The 22,914-nt window shown below is 35.4% G+C and overlaps 1 protein-coding gene across 1 annotated transcript; it reads left to right on the forward strand.

Annotated features, from left to right (window-relative positions):
• Positions 1-373: 373 nt before the first annotated feature.
• LOC132560408 (DIS3-like exonuclease 1) lies at positions 374-22,348 on the forward strand. The gene is made up of 23 exons (XM_060225079.1): positions 374-434; positions 2,138-2,301; positions 3,096-3,229; positions 3,502-3,653; positions 3,897-3,978; positions 5,019-5,163; positions 6,414-6,543; positions 6,719-6,870; positions 7,051-7,172; positions 7,739-7,996; positions 8,176-8,324; positions 8,469-8,660; positions 9,598-9,700; positions 9,955-10,049; positions 11,275-11,431; positions 11,659-11,754; positions 12,681-12,833; positions 13,416-13,565; positions 14,030-14,137; positions 15,995-16,137; positions 16,458-16,629; positions 17,501-17,629; positions 20,916-22,348. The coding sequence occupies exons 2-23, from the start codon at positions 2,142-2,144 to the stop codon at positions 21,072-21,074; spliced, it is 3,141 nt and encodes a 1,046-aa protein (XP_060081062.1). The 5' UTR covers positions 374-434; positions 2,138-2,141; the 3' UTR covers positions 21,075-22,348.
• Positions 22,349-22,914: the final 566 nt, after the last annotated feature.

Genomic DNA, 22,914 nt, shown 5'->3' on the forward strand with positions numbered 1-22,914 from the left:
CAGTCTTCTGTGATAGGAATTGTATACTACTCTATAGGTTTTGTGTATATGTACTATGTTTTTATGTTCTCAAAAAATGCTTTTTAGATGTGTCGCTTTATTAGTCTAATGCTTGTTTTATTTATCTATGTTGTGAAATATCTTTACTGTTCTTTTTTGTCGCAAGCTACGAAGCTAATATTTGCTGTGAATATTGCATCTTAGATCGATATCCGGAACTAATGTTCGATCCGATATCCTTCAACAAATATTTAGGCTACGCCGGAAGTTGTCTGAAAAGTTGTTGTCTTACTCTACTGAACGCTTTTTGTAAGCACACCACGTAATTAGTGGTCAAGTGGCTGATTGACACAGACCAAAAAAGAATTGAAGATATTTTGCGGGAAGCAGTAAACAAAATAGACACAGCACTATGACATGAATTAATGATTCCGGTACAGTGTTTTGTATTTCCATCATCTTTTGCTCATTCGTTTTTTTCAAAATGTATTGTCCAGGGTATGGTATGGATGTTACCAATGGTAATAAGTATTATGTCATTTAGTAACGTTTGCCGTGAGATGGTAGACTGCAGGTGAACTCAATTAAAAACGAAAGGAAAATATAGTTTCAAATAAGTTAAATCCCTATCTAACATTTTTTTTGTTCTTATGCACGTGTAAGTTTTTGTCTATAAACCATATTGTCACACTATTTTCGATCTTGGACTTGGTGTACACAGGATTAGTGTACAACCGAAAAGTTATTCGATTGCTAGCCGTCTCATATACACTAAATACAGTGCTAGTGCACTTCACACTGGTCTGATGGGTGTGAACCTTTAGTCATTGAAGCGTCACACTTAAATCTACTGGTTGTGTTATAACAGTGTTTGCCATAAGTCGATAAGTGACATTGCTGTCATGTATATAATATGTAGTGCTTATTCTGTTTCCAAGTGAAAATATCATGAATCTATGGCATTACAAAGTAATACGTAAATAAAAATTCACATGGAAAGCAGATAGTTCTAAACACCACAAGGAAAAGTGTAAGAAAAGATTTAACCCAAGTGGTAGGATATTTATAACAGAATCTTTATCAGTGGATTGTTTCATTACAGTATTAAATGTAAGAAGTGTTTTACTGCCAATTAGTCTATTTGGAATAAACGATAGCATATAATTGGTTTTGCAACGTCCGTTACTCTTGTAAACAGGTGAGTTTAATGCACAGATTCACAGGTTCACTGGTCAGCATCACCAACTGTTCTGCAAATAAAGTTTTATGTCAATTGATATCGTCCAGACCATCTGGTTGAAAGGTCAAAACATGCTGAGTTTTCATAAGAGTAATCTCAAAACTGGTATTAGAAACAGAAGCTACCAAAGAGGATCACTGATTGCTTCTGTGATTAAGAATATAGTTAAAACTATATTGATTCAATTATGTTACTAATACAATGGACATGAAATATATTTTGGGTGGAAAAGTGCTTGAAGCTAAATAAATCATAAGGAGAATATCTTTATAGTATTATACAAGAGTAAACTGACATAAAATTGCATGTTTTGTGGTCTTAGTTTTCACTTAGGGCATATGAAATAGAACAAGAATGTTCAGTCTGATAAATATTCCTATTTACCTATCAGAATGTAAGATCTGTAGATTTTGGAAAGAAAATGCTAGTTTTCATATGAAGATTTTTGTGAACCTGTAAAATTTATCTTGGGCCTGTAAAAAGTTTTGACTACCTGCCTAACTGACCTGATTTTTAGAGTTTGGCACACACTGTTTAAGAACTTTTATTCTATCGAAAGTGAATTGTGTGGTGGAAGCAAGTGAGATATGTTGTGGTTGGTTAATTAAAGTAACCAATTTCCTATCTCACCATTGGAACATATTACTCTAAATGAACAATTTTTTTTATGTCCAGGAAATTATAAACATTGACATGAATCATAGCAGTGGATTTAATGTTGTGAGCATGTTATATCCAGGAAATGTAGTGCCAACAAAAATGCATATTTTTGCAAACCACAAAGGTTTTGCTCAAGAAAAATTTTGATTTTACAATAAGTCATGTATCAATATTGTACCAGTAGTGCAATTAATTGTAATCCCACAAATAAAACTAACCTTTGTCTTCTTATTGTAGGAAAATGATCCATAACCAGGAAGATGAATTGGATAAAGCCAACAAATATCTGCGTCTGAAAAATGTCCAGGGCAGAAACTTGTTGGTGGTGAGAGAAGTGTATCGTCGTGAGACAGTTCCTTGTCAGAGTGCCTTATGTCTCGCAGGCTGCCAGTCTGACAATAGTAAGTGCACCACTCAAATGTTGATACAGCCTTCAGACAACTCTCTATCAAAGTGCCCTGTGTCTCACTGGTGACCAAGTAAACAATAGGTACTACCAATAAAATGCAGGCTCAGCCACGAGAAATCTCGTCAGAGTGCCCTGTGTTAACGTATCAAATGTAGGTACAGCTGTCGGAAAAGTCCTTGTCATAGTACCCTGGGTCTTACTGGCTGCTAGGTAAACAGCAGTAAGTACAAAAAGGTCTACTAATGTACCAACATTGAGATGAGCACACTAAAACAAATTTTAAATGCTTGACCACCTGCTCCAAATGAAATTAACAGTATCCGTTGGAGAGAATATGAATTCAGATTCTGTATTTCATTATGTCTTTGTTGAATCAGTATGCATAGAGACAGCACAGTAGCACTTAAGTTTAACCTTCAACCTTACTTTTTGCTGAACAATTAATATATATACCATATCATTGAGGTAAACAAACAAATCCCTCATTCACAGGAGTCCACCACACAGGAATGTCTTAACAACACATTAAAATGTCACAGGCTAAACAATGCAACTTTAACTGTCATTCCTTGATAGTGATTGTCTAGAATAATGCACATAATTCCAATCAATAGAATTTTTGTTGAGTTTAACATTACTGGTATATCATTTGTCATAATGAATGGTTCAGTACTTTGACACAGAACAGGAACAGTTATGGAAAATTACTGATATACATCAAATGTTATGTCTGCTGCTTTTTGATGTCTCTCATGATCATTTTGTTTATAAAAAAATTTGTTACAGATGAAATTGGATTACTACCTGCAGATGTTACCCACTACCTTGTACCAGACTGCCAAGTGGCACGAGAATATTTAGAGGTGTTGGAAATACCACAGCTAACAGGAATTATTTTCCTACAGACAGTTGCCCATAGTGTAAATATCCATAGAAGGCAAATTAGTATTTTAAAGAAAGGAATAGTAGTTTTAGATCTATACAATTTTAAGAAGTAATCAACATACCATTTTATCTAGTTAATGATTGTTTATGATTAGTTGATTAATTATGACAAAAAACATACAGGTGTCACTTAAAAAGACTCAGGTAAGGTTCAAATGGTATAACCCATTTTTGGTGAATTTTGAAGTAGATGGAAGTAAGCTTGAATTGGATTTCCTTAAATAATGAATCTTTGATTTAATGACAGGTACAACATGAAGGTAACAGGCGATTACACAACCGACTCAAAAACCTGGTCAGGGATAAAAGGAAGGCATCTGTCATATTTCATAATGAGTTCCAGAAGTTTTCATACTGTGAAAGATTACGAGGGGAAAACTTGGCCTCCTGGCAGAGCAGGTACAGCTAACATACTTCAGTCGTGTTATGTTACAATATTCCTATAAACATGCTATTTCAGTGCACATGCAAATGGTGAAAGTTTATGATTTAGACCTTAATCGCAATCTGCTCACTATTCATTGTACCTTGTTAATTAATGATGTTTGCGGTCACTGTGACAATGTAATACAGAAAAGTTGCACTGTATCTACACTGCATTAGAATTAATGGTGTTCCATGTTACGTTATTATTTGCCACAGGAGTACCTATAAAGCAGCAGATTGGTTCTATAATCACCTGGCCGGACAAATACCTGTTGTAATGGTTACTCAGGACAAACAGGTATGTATATTAATGGTTACTAAGTGGGTAAAGTAGTGTTCCATTTTTTTCTATCAAAAATTTATCTGAACTTTTTTGCTGGATTTATAGTCCAATGAACAGCCAAGGTCATGTTTTGGGCACAGTCTTCTTGTGATACCTCACTGAACAAGATACAGGAGATCCACCACATTTCATCCAAGGCATTTAGGGTAAAGTGTCTCGCCAAAGGACATAACCACATCAATTCAGACTTGTCCGTTTTTTAGCTATCTGTGAAAAATAAACTGTCATAACACAATGTGGTCCTATGTTTTTGTTACTAAGGGCAAACAGGTATCCTGTTTTATCATAAATAAGGATTACAAAATTATATCCTTTCTGTATTCCTTTACAGTAGCACTTGCCACAACAGTCGAATGTATATTTCCAACATTTAAGCAGTTTAAATACTTTATACATGTTTTAATTCCAAATGGCATGAAACAATTGCAAACAACATCTTGAAACTTTCAAGCTAGATCTCAGGACAAAAAATCACCATATCTCATCTTGTATATCATAAACAGCAACACAAATTTTCAGCATTTCTCAAAAATATTACATAATGTAAATGTTTGATTTTCACCCTAAAAAAGACAAAAATCCTATTTTCATGCTTTTTTTCTGCGTTATTTTCTGAGCCAAACTCCATCTTTTCTAAATAATCATCTTTTGCTGATATAGGTAATTACGTAGTATTCAGAACACTAAAATCTTGATGTTTAAGTTAGCACATCATCTCTGAATAACTGAATTAGAATGTTTAGTTGGCCTTTGTCAATTTTAGCAGTGATGCCATTGTGTAGACAACCTTTTTATGATCAAAGTCTCCATATAAACATTCTGAGACTTTTTAACAAAGATTTGAAAGATGCAAATTCATGACTGAACTCTTGTAGGATCAACCACTTGACTTCACTACAAACATAACCTGTGTTTAGGGGCTTCTCTGTCCTCTTGCCTGAGAAGTCACTGTAGACAAGTTTGTATATTTGATAGGTGTACTGATTATTTTACAGGTGATAGCTGAGTATGGGAGTCAGCAGGTGAACGTCTTTGTGCTAACACTGCAGGAGTACCTGGATACCTTCTGGAAAATAATTGTGCCCAGTATAACAGATCTTGTTGACTCCATCACAGCTTCTCTTGAGGCCAGAAGTAGGGGTAGGTATTAATGAAAAACTGTTGCTAGATACAACAACTGTTTCTACCAATAATTCAATACAGGGATGATGTTTTCACTATTTCATGGTACATTACATTATTGCAAAAATTGAGTTTGTGAAATAATGGGATATGGGTGTAATAGCTGTCATTTTATGTCCAGATTACAAAATTTGAATTCGTAAAAATATGATTTGATTGTTTAAAAAGAAATCATTAAAATTTGACCCATAAAAAACGCCCAGCCATATGGTATGTAACAATTATATAATTATCCTTCAAGAAGCCGTTGGCTGTGTGTGACTGGAGGTAACCACCACACTACACAGTTTTTGATATGATAAACATGTTAAGGCATTTTTGCATGGTTGAAATATGGATGGGCTAATTTAATGCGATAAACTAGACATGGGTCTATTCTAAATAGGTTGAGAAAGGCTCTTTTGAACAGATGTCCCTCCTAAAGTTTTCGTTTGAATTGGGTGAAGCACATCTGATATAATCACCTCCAACTTGCTTGATCCAAAAGTTTCTTGGAGTAATGCTCCATTTTGCAAAATGTTTAGCAAAGTGTTGACCTGATAGCTCAATTTTGTCTATACAAATTGTATGCTGTGCCTACAGGAATTTGGATAATAGTGATTTTGAGGTAAATATTGACAACGAAAATTTATTGGAAGAATGAAGGCACTTTGGTGGCTTCCACGTTTACCAGTGAAATAAAGTTAGAAATACAACGTAAATTTATTCTAAGACTTTATATCAATAAGTGAAATTCCACATACAGTCACTATAACAATGTTTTACATTTATTCATGTGAGAGTTAATCCCATATTCTTGAACTCAGTGTTTGTTCAGAATATTGCTCATGAAATTTGTACCACTTCATAGACTTAAACAATATTTTGGCATATTACTGTCATTAGATTCAACTTTAAGTTGAAATTATTTAAATTTGGTACTTTTGTGGGCAAGGAGGAGTTTTTCAATTAGTATGTGATTTTCATTTCTACTGAACAGACACAAGTTTAAAGTATAAATTAAAAACTTTTTTCAATGTTCTTTTTTTTGTAAATATGTAAAGTTTCATAAAATATGGAAGAATTTCTAAAGGTCGTTGATAAGAAATTTGAAACTTAGAAGTCATGGGTGCTAACTACTCAGTCAGATATATTCAAAAAGTGTCAACCATGTGTGATTGAGGTATATTCTTTAGGTGTGTATAAAACCTCGATACAAACTGTTACAGAGAAAGACTATGTAGGGTACCTACCATCTGATGTTATTGAGGCTGGATTGAAGACAGGACATTACATTCAAGGTTTTCTCAATGTTAACAAAAGCAATGCATCACAAGAAGCTTTTGTCCATCGTAGGAGGTAAGTTTGTGGCAAATGTAACCATTACATACTTGTCTTAGGAAGTTTACCTGGCAAATGTATTCATACCTGAAATACCAGTGTAAGCATAAATTAAATCATTGCTTTTCACTAGAACAGAAAAGGTTATGTTGCATACCTTGACCTATTTGATTTATTGACTGCTTTCTTGTAGACAGGACAGACAAGATGACAGTGACTCAGATATACTTGTCCATGGCATGTCCAATAGGAACCGTGCTGTCCATGGTGACTTGGTAGTAGTTGAGCTGCTGCCACGATCACAGTGGCGTGGCAGGTCAAACGTCATCAGAGATGGTGATACAGGTGTGTACACCAGAATGTTGTTAAAAAAAGTCAATGTGATTCTGACAGGATTACCTTTCCTATGGTTTATTTAAATGTAGAGCTGTCTTATTATGGCATTTTTGGTTAATATAAATGTCTTAAGGTATGATACATTTTCCTAGAGCTCCTACTCTAGAGTAATTGGACTTTACACTTCAGATACCAAAGACACAGGGGAGGATGACATTGAAGAGAACACATCAGTGATGCCAACAGGAAGGGTTGTGGCAATATCACAGCGAGCATGGAGGGAGTATGTCGCCACCTTCTCACAGGATGAGGTAGGAAGGAAAAAGCAATAATTGTTATCATTTAATGTCCTTTTGATATACTTCAAACAAAAATCACATATTAGTTGTCATTGGTTCGTTAACTTTTGTATATAGAAAGGAGTGTCAGAAAATGATTCAGTCCTTCTGTGGACTAACTGTTGTTTATAACTCCAAGGATAGGAAAAAGCTTTATAGGATAAGAATCCAGATGTCCGTGGTGTACCAAATACATACTGGTTTATCTCACCCTCACTGACTGGGTTTGTCATGTAATCTAAGCCTTAAATAACCAGATATGTGATGGAACGTTTCTGAATTATTTGAAGTCCAATTCCTCTCTTCTAGTCAGTGGCTTAATATTAAGTCTGGCATTATCATTGAGCACTTCATGAACCAGGCACATTTGCAAAGAGTGATAAAAGATAAACGTGTATTGTTACTGTATCAGAAAATCTATTATAGACACTAGTTCTCTTGTGAAAACATAAATTAACAATCTAACGCTTAAAACCTATAACCATAAGCTTGTTATATTGAACTGATGAACCATACTGACATTAATGATAACCCTACAGGAGACCGGTCTAAAAGGCGGTAAGGTGCTTGTGATTCCTTGGAACTATCGTATCCCAAAGATACGCATCAGCACCCGCCAGGTGGAGGCACTGAAGGATCATCGTATCGTGGTGAGGATTGACTCCTGGGACTCTGACTCACAGTATCCCAACGGCCACTTTGTTCGTGCTCTAGGGAAGATAGGGGAACTAGAGACTGAGGTGGCAGCCATTCTTATAGAGAACAACATACAGATGTCAACATTCTCTGATGCTCAGGTACATCATAAAAAGATAACAACAGTTCAGACAATGAGTTTATAGAAGTCCTATCCATTATCAAGAAAAATTCCATCTAGAATCTAGATATTTTTTGTCAATATTTTGTCCAGTTTAGGTATGTTTATCCTTTATGTATGAGACAACTTGATGAAACAATGACAGTTGATATTATACAGATGAAGGAGTTACCTTTGGATACAGAGGAAGACCCCTGGACTGTTGAGGAGGAGGAAGTACTGAAACGGAGGGATTTACGCAACACTCATCTTGTGTTCAGCATAGATCCTAAAGGATGTGAAGATGTGGATGACACTCTTTCAGTCAGGTACAGAAATCATAGGTCTGAAATTCAAATAATGTCAGAAATGTTTACTTCAATTCTTTATGTAATTGAAGTCTTGAATGTTAGTGCAGTTGTGACTATAATCTGGATGATAGTAACATGTGTTGTTTATTTCACTGACTATAGGACTCTGGATAATGGTAATTTGGAGCTGGGAGTCCATATTGCAGATGTCACACACTTTGTTAAACCAGGCACGCTGACTGACCAGGAGGGCAAAAGTCGGTCAACAACAGTATACCTTGCTGATCGCAGATATGACATGTTACCTGGGATTCTCAGTGCCAATCTGTGCTCATTAATCAGTGGTGTTGACAGGTAAGCTGATTAACTGACTAGAAAAAACAATGTTGCAGTGTATTACATACATCTAATATCATATACATTTGTCACTCTATTTACGCCCTCTTTGGCCTTTGACCACTTTTTATATGACCATTTCTTGTATACCAGCATTTTTCAACAACAGTTAAACCCCACTTTATTACTTCTTTATATGCCGTAAAGCCCTTGATAGATTCTACAAGCTATAGATGAACAGGAGCAAACCAAGGAAGATGTCTTTCTACCCTAGGACTAGAAAGCTCTCCTGCCAAACATTACCCTTTGCTGAGACACTGGCCACCTTAAGGGCCACTGTGTCCAATCTCTGAGGTCCTTTGTTTTTTTCTGTTTTTACCCAATTTTAACCTTTTGTCAGTCCTACACCATGCACACCACCTTCATACATAGCAGAATCTTCAATCTATGGAAGGAGGTTATGACCTGACAGAAGCAAAATCTATTATCTCAAATGTTTCAACATCACTTTGTCATTAAGTTTACATATCTGAATATAGTATTCAGTTTCAAGGTAACAGATTCAAGTGTATGAAGTTGTAAAAACTTTGTACGTTTATCATACTTCATAAGTACATTTAATCAATTCTCATTGTATCACAGACAGAGATGGGTACAAAAATAGAGCTTGTCCTTGATATGCTTGTTTAAAAAAGCAAGGATATTTTTTTTATAAGAAATTATTAAATCTACATAGACCTGAGGCCTCACAATCTCAAATTTCCGCCTTATGTACCTACTTATTTGATAGGAGACCAGCAGAATGCTGTTTACTCTTTAAATACTTTTGACAAATCATCTGTACCTTATGAATCTTAATACGTTCAGGTGCAGAATGCAAAGTTCACCATTGACTATTTACATTCTATATTGGTTTTGCTAATGTCATTAAAACTTTACCCATTAATTTGATTAGATATGCAGTTAGTGTAATATGGGAGCTGGACTCTTCTTACAAACCTGTCAATGTCTGGTATGGAAAAACCATCATATGCTCGTCATACAAGTTATTCTATGAGGTAAGGTGTTTGTAAGATAATGAAAATGATGGTATTTTATTCAGAGTATTGATTTTAGATTTGTGTAAAAGGATGACATGCAGTCTTAACTTACATGTATGGGAACTGATTTCTACAATAATTGACTTGAATTTTTTATCCAATTACTTTTTTTCCATTTAGGAAATGTTGCCTTTTTACATTTATTTATTCATTGCCCTAGTTAACACTTTACTGTATAATTTGACAAAGTTTGCATGAACTTTGTTTTACAGATAGCTCAGGCCATGGCAGATGGGATGCCAACAGATGATATAGTTCAGAATGTACCAGAACTCCAGTGTCTTCCTGAGAGTGATGTCTGTAAAAAGTGAGCTATCCACCACTGATACAAAGCATCTATCTAGTGTTAGACTGTATGCTAGTCAAGTGTGTCTAGTCTTACACTGACTGTGCTAGTCAAGTGTGTCTAGTCTTACACTGACTGTGCTAGTCAAGTGTGTCTAGTCTTACACTGACTGTGCTAGTCAAGTGTGTCTAGTCTTACACTGACTGTTCTAGTCAAGTGTGTCTAGTCTTACACTGACTGCTAGTCAAGTGTGTCTAGTCTTACACTGACTGTGCTTGTCAAGTGTGTCTAGTCTTACACTGACTGCTAGTCAAGTGTGTCTAGTCTTACACTGACTGTGCTTGTCAAGTGTGTCTAGTCTTACACTGACTGTGCTAGTCAAGTGTGTCTAGTCTTACACTGACTGTGCTAGTCAGGTGTGTCTAGTTTTACACTGTGCTAGTCAGATGTATCTAGTCTTATACTGTGCTTGTCTTTTGTGTGTAATTTTAAACTGAAGGAGTCAGGTGTGTTCAGTCTTACACTGACTGTGCTTGTCAAGTGTGTCTAGTCTTACACTGACTGTGCTTGTCAAGTGTGTCTAGTCTTACACTGACTGTGCTAGTCAAGTGTGTCTAGTCTTACACTGACTGTGCTAGTCAAGTGTGTCTAGTTTTACACTGTGCTAGTCAGGTGTGTTAGTCTTATACTGTGCTTGTCTTTTGTGTGTAATTTTAAACTGAAGGAGTCAGGTGTGTTCAGTCTTACACTGACTGTGCTTGTCAAGTGTGTTAAGTCTTACACTGTATGAGTCAGGTGTGTTAAGTCTTACACTGTATGAGTTAGGTGTGTTAAGTCTTACACTGTATGAGTCAGGTGTGTTAAGTCTTACACTGTATGAGTCAGGTGTGTTAAGTCTTACACTGTATGAGTCAGGTGTGTTAAGTCTTACACTGTATGAGTCAAGTGTGTTAAGTCTTACACTGTATGAGTCAGGTGTGTTAAGTCTTACACTGTATGAGTTAGGTGTGTTAAGTCTTACACTGACTGTGCTTGTCAGGTGTGTCTAATCTTACATTGTGTGAGTTAGGTGTGTCTAGTTTTACACAACATTAGTGAGGTGTGCCTAATTTTATGCAGTGCGTTTATAGTGTGTGAGTAATCACTGCTCACTGTAGTTATCCATATTGTTCTTAAGAGATGTCTAATACGCCTTATAATCCTGGGCTTACAGGATAACCTAGTATCATATCGTTGTTACTCACAGAGTGACAGAGTTACGAGCTGCAGTCTGTCGCTTGATGGCAGTTGCACGTCACCTCAAGGCCAGGCGAGTGAGAGGTGGAGCACTGGAGCTTGAGAGCACTGAAGTCCAGATACAGCTGACAGAGACTAATAGTGTTGAGGACCTTACACCTAAAGAGGTATATGTTATACTTAAAATCTTGCGACGTTTTTTTGGTTTATGAAGGAGATGTAACTTTGTTATTTTCCCTTAAGTATATTACACGTGCTTCAATATATAAATTTTTATTCATTGTCAGAAATATTATCAAGTACTATTTATACCAAAAGGTATGGTTGTCAGAATGTCTGAAGGACACTCCATTAATCATTTTAGATAATGCATTATTTGTTTTTTGAATTTCAGCATCTTGAAGTCCATGAAACAATAGCTGAATGCATGATTTTTGCAAATCATTGGGTGGCAAAGAAAATTGCAGAGGCCTTTCCAAACTCAGCCTTGGTAAGCATAGCTGATAAATATGAAAATTGATATAAGAAAGCCTTTTTTTCAAAATTCTTTTGATCTGAATGTTTTCCAAGGATACATCTTAGCCATGATTATATCATTGAAATGACAGTCTAAATTTGTAATTTGCATTGGTTAACTACTCAAACAGGATTATCCCTTTTCGTTTTATTTAGGTAAAGAATCGGCCCAGTTCCCAGTAAATCGCTTGTTTAGTAAAATTCAGAGTAGAGCTGGGTTCCCATTAAAATATTCATTTAAGTATAATGTAGGGTAGAGATACAGTCCACTTCCCAGTAAAACGTTCCTTATAGGATAATTTAGGGTTGAGATACAGCCTAGTTCCAAGTGAAAGTAAAACTTTCTATCCTATTTCAATTAATCATAAATAAGGAGAAAAAGGATTGAAGTGTGACAATATGTAATCTGTAACTTTAAACGTTAAATCAGAATATAATTACCATTAATATCTATAAAACATTTATTGTTTGAAGAAGTAATGTAATGTGCATGTACATGTATTTACTTCTTGGTTTAAAAATGAAATTGTGTTTTAAAAAACTAGAAATACATCCTGTATCGAATATGCTTTCATGCTTTACTTAAAACTTTTTTATCATGAACTTTGGAAAATATAACCTGCAAAAAAATCATAAAAAACTCACAGTAAAGAACTGAGTTTACTATATGGAAACAATCACACCATTACCTGGTATTGTTTTTGTATGATACTAGTATTACTATCAATTCAAGTCGTTTAGGAATCTTAAAATGTGGTATTAATATATATTGGAAGCACATGCATATGTATATTACAATTCATACTGTGAAAAATATGAAATGAAATGATATTTGTGTACGTGGAAATGTGTCTGATGTATAGGTAACGTAATTAACATGTGTGAGTTATTGTCATACAGTTGCGACATCACCCCCTACCTCGAGAAGACAAGTTTGAGAACCTACTAACCTGTGCAAGTGCAAAGAACTACAAAGTACACACAGAATCAAGTAAGGCTCTAGCTGAGTCACTGGACAGGTGTGATGACCCACATGATCCTGTCGTCAACAAGGTAAGTTAACTACAGATGTAGTTGCTTGGTTGGTTGGTAGGTTAAATAGTTTTCCATCTCGGTCACTCTTCCTATTGTAAGGCGTTGTTTCACTGATGAATGTCAGCATTGTTGCATTATGAGGGGGCAACATGTATCCTCTTATGTGATGGAGCCATCTGCCTGGATGTCTGTATGTTGAATAGTTTTGGAAGATGGCTCCTGAGCCTAATGGTGCCTTATCTTGTCAGTGACACGTATGGTGTTCAGAACATCCTACCAGTTGTCTTAAGTCTGACTGGAAGGAGTAGCTAAGGGGCTGAGTGAGGTCTACAGAGTTTTAAATATGACATGATTTAGACATCCATTTTATACCCTAATGAAGATGAAATTTTTTGTAGTTGCTTAAAATTCCTTGTAAGACATAACTAAGTAAGCAGGTATCATCATATCAAAGATTCAGTCCAAGCAAGATTCCTTGTCAGTTAAGTCTGAAATGTTAGTTTGAAATATAGCTTTAATGTTATTGTTTTCTTTAAAAACTCACAATAATAAAACTTTTGTTAAAAGAACCAGCTTGTATCTTCATTTTGACTATTACAGCTGCTAAGGTCACTCGCTACCATGGCAATGTCTAATGCTGCCTATTTCTCCACTGGGACTTTACCACGAGATCAGTTTTTCCACTACGGATTGGCCCTGGATCTGTATACACATTTTACATCACCAATCAGGAGATACGCTGATATTTTGGTAATGAGTTGCTGATTCCTAGTGTTCTGCACCTACTCTCTGTATAACAGAATTCTGGATTTTGACTTTTGAAAATCAATATTTCTTGAAACATAAGATACATATTCAGAAAGAGTCCAGGTTGTGCATTCCACATTTTGAGCTGAATTTGATGTAAAAGACCCCATCTGTAATTTTGAATTTTTTCTGCTTCTCAAATGTATTTAAGGTATTCTTCAACTTTATAAACATCTATATGATACATATCTTTCTGTAAAAAAAATGGTAATGCTGATAGACTTTGTTGCCAAGACGACTGTTTTAAGTCGTTAAAATGAAAAAGGAAAAATCTGTTTTTATCAGTTTCATGACATGCAGAATTGAAATTCCTATAAGAACCAATTATAGTTAAAACTGCTTATGAAAAAGAAGAGCAGTCATCATGAAAAATGTGTACATAAAGGTTAATTTATTGAATTTTTTAGGTACATCGACAATTGATGGCAGCTGTCAGCAAGTCCACGGATGCAAATGGTCTACCTAGTAACAAGGAGCTAGAGGAATTATCGGAACACATCAACCATCAACACAGAGTATGTTTGTGGCTAAGTCTAATCAAGTCAATACAAACAATAAGGTTTCCTGTTAGAATTTTTAAGTCAATCTACTTGTGTATCTCTGTTATAGATGTAAAATTACAGGAGAGCAGTTGGCAGATATCTTCAAATTTGGTTGGATTGAAATCTAAATTGACCACCAACATAGAGTTTAAGAATGTGTAAACAGTATATAACAGGTGATCCAAGGGAAAAGGGAAAGGATAGAAACTTAAAAGATAGAAGGTCCCAAATATTACATCAGCACTGTAATGCAAGTGAGCAGTGTTCATGTCTTAGGTGTACCAAAATCTGTATGGCTTCCACACTACTTTCTCCTGTTAGGTTTTCTCACTACAACTTTTTGTACAGCTTGTAAACTTCTGGCTTCTGTTAGCCCTCACACTACAGCGTCCTGTTGAGCCCCCATGCAATAGCCTTCTGTTAGCCCTCACACTACAGCATCCTGTTGAGCCCCCATGCAATAAATAGCCTTCTGTTAGCCTTCACAATATGTCCTCCTTTCCCAACCCCACACTACATTCTCAGTTGATTGGTTGGCAGGTTTTCTGCCTCCTCCCATGTCCAAGTATTATCACACAGATGAATGTCAGTGTTCTGTTGACATGAGATGGCAACCTGCATTCCCCTCAGAGGGATGGAACCATCTGTAGCGGGTAATATTTTATTATGTTAGTTTAGAAGATGGCTCCAGGGTCTAATAATCCATTATACTAAATCTAGCAGTTTGAAACATGTCCTGAAGCTGAAAGGAAGAATTGGGGGCCTCCTTAGATTTGGTTTAGGTTAGAGTAATTTTGAAGTCTGTCAAATGCCTAAAAAAATAATTGTAAAACCAATCACTACCCCTAAAACCCTGGACTGGCGTTATCCCGCTTACTCTTTTCCAAAAAGCCACAGAGGGATCTTTAGCGTGTGAGAGTGAACAGTCCTCACACAGATCTACATTCTCCTGTTTAGACCCTAAATATAACACAGTTTCCTGTTCAGCCCCCAAAATATGGCCTCCTTTTTGGCCCACAACATTACAGCCTTCTGTTTCACCACAACACTACTGCCTCCTGTTCTGCCCTAACTCATATAACATGTTTCTCCATACCCCCCCCCCCCCTCCTCCATTCTCCCTACTACAGCCTCCTGTCTGCCTCAAGCTACAGCATCATATCCATTCGTAATGCTACAGCCTCCTGCTCCACCCCTACAATACAACATCTTGGTCACCCCTAGTCCTACTACCATCTGTTCTGCCCCCGCACTACAGCCTCCTGTTCTATCCCTATTCAACATCCTCTTGTTCTGCTCCAATGCAGCAGTCTCCTGTTCTGCCGTCACACTACAGCCTCCTATTCTGTACCAACTCTACATCCTCTTGTTCTGCCATTAAGCTACAGTTGCCTGTTCTGTTCACATATTTCAGCCTCCTTTTCCAAACCCACTCTGCAGCCTCCAGTTCCATCCCTCTACTACAGCCTACAGTTCCACCCCTCTACTACAGCCTTCGGTTCTTCCCCAAACCTACAGAGTCCTGTGATTGATTTCCTTTGAAGATTGAAAATTTATCTATTACAAATAATACAGAAAGCTGTCTGATTTGTCCAACCAAGACGGCATACAATTGAATTTAATCCAGTAAGGCTATATTATAGTCAGCGTCACACTGTTAATTTGCTACTCATCGTGTAGACATAAATTTACAACATGCCTGGTAACAGTGGCAGTTGTACTAACATGTTCTGTGTTAATCGTATTCCAGATTTGTCAAAGTTTTATTTGACAAAATTTTGATGTATATAAACAAATTCATAGACAATCAATTTAATCATTCATTCTCAGGCATCCCAGAATGCACAGCGAGACTCACAGGAACTATTTCAGTACCTTTTCTTCAAGGGTCGTGACCCAGATGATGAATGCTGTATTGTAGATGCTGTCATCTTTCAACTGAGAGAAAATGGCATATTTGTTTTGGTACCAAGGTATGTAATGCTGACATAACTTTGCTGATGTGGTATGGCATCACTTTCAAACAAAAATCAAGGCTATATTGTTTGTTGAAGTTTTGCCTTTGATTGTTTGTTTATTTTTTTGTACTGACAAGTATTAGTTTGTTGATGGATGTCTTTTTTGTAGGGAACCAAGATAGTATTGTCAATAGAATATCAATTTTGACTGAAGATTTGTGGAGTGCGGTTTAACAATTCCTACCCAGTGTTCTGGATAGTTTTGTCAGTGTGATGTTTGTTGACTGATGAATGTTGTGAAGTGCCTTACGTACTGACTGATGTCATGTTAATAGGTATGGTATGAAAGGTCCAGTGTATTTGAAGAACAAGGAAGGTCAGATGGCCTATGTCCAGGCATTTGGTCAGTTGGAATGGACAGGAGGCAATATCACCAAGAGGGGCCACACTTTGACAGTGAATACGATGTTTGGTGCCCAGAGTTACACACTGCTGGATCACATCACCGTAAGTCGATAGGCTATAAGTATTTCATACAAGGGATTTCTTCATTACAGGGACTAAACAGATAAATTTATATATTTTTTATGCCTTTCACCAATTTATGGGATGGGGGATGAACATATACTCCTATCATATCTGTCTGGGCTGTCACATCTTGTTCCAAACCAGTGTTCTATCTTGAGATTTGGTTGACATTTACCCGTTAGTATCGTAACATCAAGTTTTATACCTGATGAGATTCTGATATGCATAGGCAGATTCCCTTGTTATTCATTTGTTTAGGAGATTTTGTTTATCAGCTCAATACCCTCCTAAACATAAGTTCATATTTACACTATAGTAGTGTTAGAATAATTTTTACACCTGACTGTACAACAGAACCCACTTTTTATGATTCGATGTTGTCCAGAGAAATATGTCATTACCACTGCACTATGATAACAAAAAAGCTAGGTAGGTCACATTAACGGGAATGGATACATTTTGTATGTCAACATATGGTTTTAAATGAAATTCTGACCAATGCCACATGGCTTCCACTTTGAAGAAAGATTTTCTTCGTTTTAAATTCTTGTTTGATTTAAAGAGTGTTGTTATGCTTACTGTGCATCTTAACTCTATATCATGATCTACTTTATGCTGAAAATCCAATCCTGGAAATCTAAATGATTCATTAGATAGGTAGATTGATACAATTCTTCATCTGAGTTGATTTCATGTTATTGTAACAGTAGGTAACTGAATTACTTTGGTGAAAACTTTGTTTTAAAGATAAAGTTATCTTCTATTTAATGAAGTTTAATTTTTAAAACTTTCACATATTAAGATGATGTTTTTAGATATGATTGACGACTTAACACGTTTTGTATTTCAGGTGAAGATAACTTTGAACAACTCATGGGCCCACTCATCCAGTGTTAGACTGGAGTTGATAGACAACCGACCTCACCTCTCCTTGTCATCAGATAATGTGGCAAGACAACAGAAGGCAGAAATAATAAAGGTAATACAGGACATAAAAGTCATACATGTATTATTGTGTATAAAGTGAAACAACATGTCACGATACATGTATTATTGTGTATTACATGTATTATTGTGTATTACTGCTCTCTCTAGTGATCTAAAGTCTGAAACAACATGTCACGACTGTAATATCACAGATTGATTAACACATGTATTATACTGCTCTCTCTAGTGATCTAAAGTCTGAAACAACATTGACTGTAACACATTGATTAACACATGTATTATTGTGTATTACTGCTCTCTCTAGTGATCTAAAGTCTGAAACAACATGTCACGACTGTAATATCACAGATTGATTAACACATGTATTATTGTGTATTACTGCTCTCTCTCTGTTAGTGATCTAAAGTCTGAAACAACATGTCACGACTGTAATATCACAGATTGATTAACACATGTATTATTGTGTATTACTGCTCTCTCTAGTGATCTAAAGTCTGAAACAACATGTCACGACTGTGATATCACAGATTGATTAACACATGTATTATTGTGTATTACTGTTTAACACTCTCTCTAGTGATCTAAAGTCTGAAACAACATGTCACGACTGTAATATCACAGATTGATTAACACATGTATTATTGTGTATTACTGCTCTCTCCAGTCTGTTAGTGATCTAAAGCCTGAAACAACATGTCACGACTGTGATATCACAGATTGATTAACACATGTATTATTGTGTATTACTGTTCATTCCAGTCTGTTAGTGATCTAAAGTCTGAAACAACATGTCACGACTGTGATATCACAGATTGATTAACACATGTATTATTGTGTATTACTGCTCTCTCTAGTGATCTAAAGTCTGAAACAACATGTCACGACTGTAATATCACAGATTGATTAACACATGTATTAATGTGTATTACTCCTCTCTCTAGTGATCTAAAGTCTGAAACAACATGTCACGACTGTAATATCACAGATTGATTAACACATGTATTATTGTGTATTACTGCTCTCTCTAGTGATCTAAAGTCTGAAACAACATGTCACGACTGTAATATCACAGATTGATTAACACATGTATTATTGTGTATTACTGCTCTCTCTAGTGATCTAAAGTCTGAAACAACATGTCACGACTGTCTAGTGATCTAAAGTCTGAAACAACATGTCACGACTGTAATATCACAGATTGATTAACACATGTATTATTGTGTATTTAACACTGCTCTCTGTTAGTGATCTGAAACAACATGTAGTGATAACACATGTATTAAGTCTGAAACAACATGTCACGACTGTAATATCACAGATTGATTAACACATGTATTATTGTGTATTACTGTTTTCTCCAGTCTGTTAGTGATCTAAAGTCTGAAACAACATGTCACGACTGTAATATCACAGATTGATTAACACATGTATTATTGTGTATTACTGCTCTCTCTAGTGATCTAAAGTCTGAAACAACATGTCACGACTGTAATATCACAGATTGATTAACACATGTATTATTGTGTATTACTGTTCATTCCAGTCTGTTAGTGATCTAAAGTCTGAAACAACATGTCACGACTGTAATATCACAGATTGATTAACACATGTATTATTGTGTATTACTGCTCTCTCTAGTGATCTAAAGTCTGAAACAACATGTCACGACGACTGTAATATCACAGATTGATTAACACATGTATTATTGTGTATTACTGCTCTCTCTAGTGATCTAAAGTCTGAAACAACATGTCACGACTGTAATATCACAGATTGATTAACACATGTATTATTGTGTATTACTGCTCTCTCTAGTGATCTAAAGTCTGAAACAACATGTCACGACTGTAATATCACAGATTGATTAACACATGTATTATTGTGTATTACTGCTCTCTCTAGTGATCTAAAGTCTGAAACAACATGTCACGACTGTAATATCACAGATTGATTAACACATGTATTATTGTGTATTACTGCTCTCTCTAGTGATCTAAAGTCTGAAACAACATGTCACGACTGTAATATCACAGATTGATTAACACATGTATTATTGTGTATTACTGCTCTCTCTAGTGATCTAAAGTCTGAAACAACATGTCACGACTGTAATATCACAGATTGATTAACACTCTCTCTATTACTGCTCTCTCTAGATCTAAAGAAACAACATGTCACGACTGTAATATCACAGATTGATTAACACATGTATTATTGTGTATTACTGCTCTCTCTACTGTCTGAAACAACATGTCACGACTGTAATATCACAGATTGATTAACACATGTATTATTGTGTATTCTGCTCTCTTAGTGATCTAAAGTCTGAAACAACATGTCACGACTGTAATATCACAGATTGATTAACACATGTATTATTGTGTATTACTGTTTTCTAACCAGTCTGCTCTCTCTAGTGATCTAAAGTCTGAAACAACATGTCACGACTGTAATATCACAGATTGATTAACACATGTATTATTGTGTATTACTGCTCTCTCTAGTGATCTAAAGTCTGAAACAACATGTCACGACTGTAATATCACAGATTGATTAACACATGTATTATTGTGTATTACTGCTCTCTCTAGTGATCTAAAGTCTGAAACAACATGTCACGACTGTAATATCTGTTAGTGATCAGAAACAACATGTGATTAACACATGTATTATTGTGTATTACTGCTCTCTCTAGTGATCTAAAGTCTGAAACAACATGTCACGACTGTAATATCACAGATTGATTAACACATGTATTATTGTGTATTACTGCTCTCTCCAGTCTGTTAGTGATCTAAAGTCTGAAACAACATGTCACGACTGTGATATCACAGATTGATTAACACATTGTCATATTTATCACTCTTTGGACAAAAGTAAAGGTCTTGTAAAAGGGATGTAAGATTCTAATTGTAATATGCTCCAGGCAGGTACCTACTCACACCATTATGGAAGAGAAAAGTGTTTTACTTAAATCATGATGTTTATTCATCCGTTCAATGTGTTGTATTCTCTTGCACAATTTTCGTAGAATATGATCAGTACAAAGAAACGTGTCCTGCATTTTATTTTTCAGTGATTTTACTTGCAATTGATTCCCTTTTATAACCAATTTATTTGTAACTTTACTGATGTCTACTCTGATCTTTTGGATTTATTAACCTCTTTTTTTTTAAGACACAGTTCTATGTGAAAGCAACAGATCATGATATTGAAAAATGAAGTTTATCTAGATGAAACCATCAGTAAATTTGTAATTTAACCATACAATACTTGAACTAATCTTTCCTACTGAAATGTCTCCTTTATATTGTTAGGAAGTTTCTGATGCAGCAGAAGAGAAGAGGAGCCATAGGTCAAGTGTTGACCTTGGAGTTAACTTTGAGGAGCTAAAGAAAGAGTATGGACAGTCAGCTAGTGACCATAACATGTATAACTTATTCCAGTCTTTCAAGGAAATGGCTCTAAAGCGTTGAGGAGTATTTGATATAAATAATCCCTTACACACATATGTTGTGTGGCAGAACCGTCCATGAAAATCATACCACCGTCATTTCCAGACAAATTACAATAAAACTGACAAATGAACTTTGAAGTACCAAGTATATAGCTGTAAAATGGCCATGAAAACTGTAAAAGATTTTCAGTCTAAAATTAATTTTGGGGGAGAGGGGGTGGGGATCAATAAATATATGATAAGCTCCCTTCCTAGGAATTAGAGTATATTGATGTTTCACAAAATGTCCTTGTAGGCTGACAGTTTAAAGTACAAAGTCTCAAAGTAGAAAATTTGAAATTAGCAGATTTTTTTAACAGACTAATCAATGCCAGGTAAAATTTCAGAGGCAGATGTCAATATTGATCATTCTCCAGTCCTTGTATATAATTTCATTCAGCCATTTAGGATGAAATTAGTTTTGGCAAAAATTTAAGATATACCCCGGTAATTGTAAAAGTGTAAACTTTAGGTATAACTGTATTTTTATTGCAAGTATGGAGTTCATAGATTTATATCCACAGAATTCATTATCAATATTAAACAGCGTAAACATTTTAAATAGGAGACTGATACATTACATAAAAATTTCCGAACAACAAAAATATCATATTGGTGCAGGAAAGTCATTTTTGATAGTTTTCTTTTTTTTTTAAATTGCCTTTTTGTTTGTTTGTGTATGAAATCTCCTGATCATGTTTTTGTTTACCTAGTGAAGTGCTAATATTACTATTTATATAACATACAATGTTAGCGTGATTTTTGGTTCGAAAGGTTCAGATGTTGGGAAGGAACATTACTTGTATGCTATACTTCAAAGACATGTATTCTTCAAACAAAAATATATGCTGTAAATTCTGTAATAGTTCTTGTTTCAGAGTGTTCTATGCATGATGAAAGTGAAGCATGTCTCAATATGCCAGTTACAGTTCAGGGCCTTTTTGAAGGAAAAGTTTCGAAAGTCTACAATAACTTTGAAGTTTACAAGTGATATTCCTTATCTAGTTTCTAAAGCCTGTAGGTACAATGTAAACCAGAAAATAAATACCTGCTGTGTGTTTTACATAGTTGTATATTTTGTAATTTATAAGCCACTTAGTTGAGATTTTTATGTTTGGATTCCTGAATGATGTATTTGATAATTGTAAGATAGAGATCAGTTTTCTTACAATGGATAAGTACAGGACTCTTTGTGCATCTTTTTGTTACATTGTTGAAAAATAATTATATTGTCAATAAAATGATGAAATTAGATGTTTCAATGTTCATTCTCGTGTGGATTTGTACATAAATCTCTGTCCTTGTGGAAGGCATTGAATTGGCCTAAGTCATATACATAGTGACTGACCTCAGTCAAAATATAAGTCGGTTCTGGCACCATTTTGATAGATATGTACATGAATAGATTGAATACATGGTTCTGATGGAAGACTTCATCTCAATACATACCTTCATACTGTCCAAAGCAGCCTCCAAAAACTTACTGTTTGCCTATTGTAATAATTGACGTAGCTCTTTTGTGGGACCCCTGAGTACCATCCAGCTTTTTTTTATATATATGAACATTTTAAACACCAGTATGTAAATAGTTGGCATTCCATGGCAGAGATTGTATGTTGCTCTGCTAGAGAGGTGTACATCAGCACATTTATTATTATCCAAAATGAGGATAAACAAGGCATTGTCAGTAAGTTGATTCAGGAGTCTAATGTATTAGATTGATCAGTCCAAAGGAACTTGAGTTACTGAATGGAACTGGAGTTATTGTGTCGCAAAGAATTTTAAATTTAAATTCACATTGATATTAACCAAAATTGACA

This window comes from Ylistrum balloti, unplaced genomic scaffold (genome assembly GCF_031769215.1).
Source record: "Ylistrum balloti isolate Yb309-2 unplaced genomic scaffold, AGI_CSIRO_Ybal_v1 Utg369668, whole genome shotgun sequence".
NCBI classification, from domain to species: Eukaryota; Metazoa; Mollusca; class Bivalvia; order Pectinida; family Pectinidae; genus Ylistrum; species Ylistrum balloti.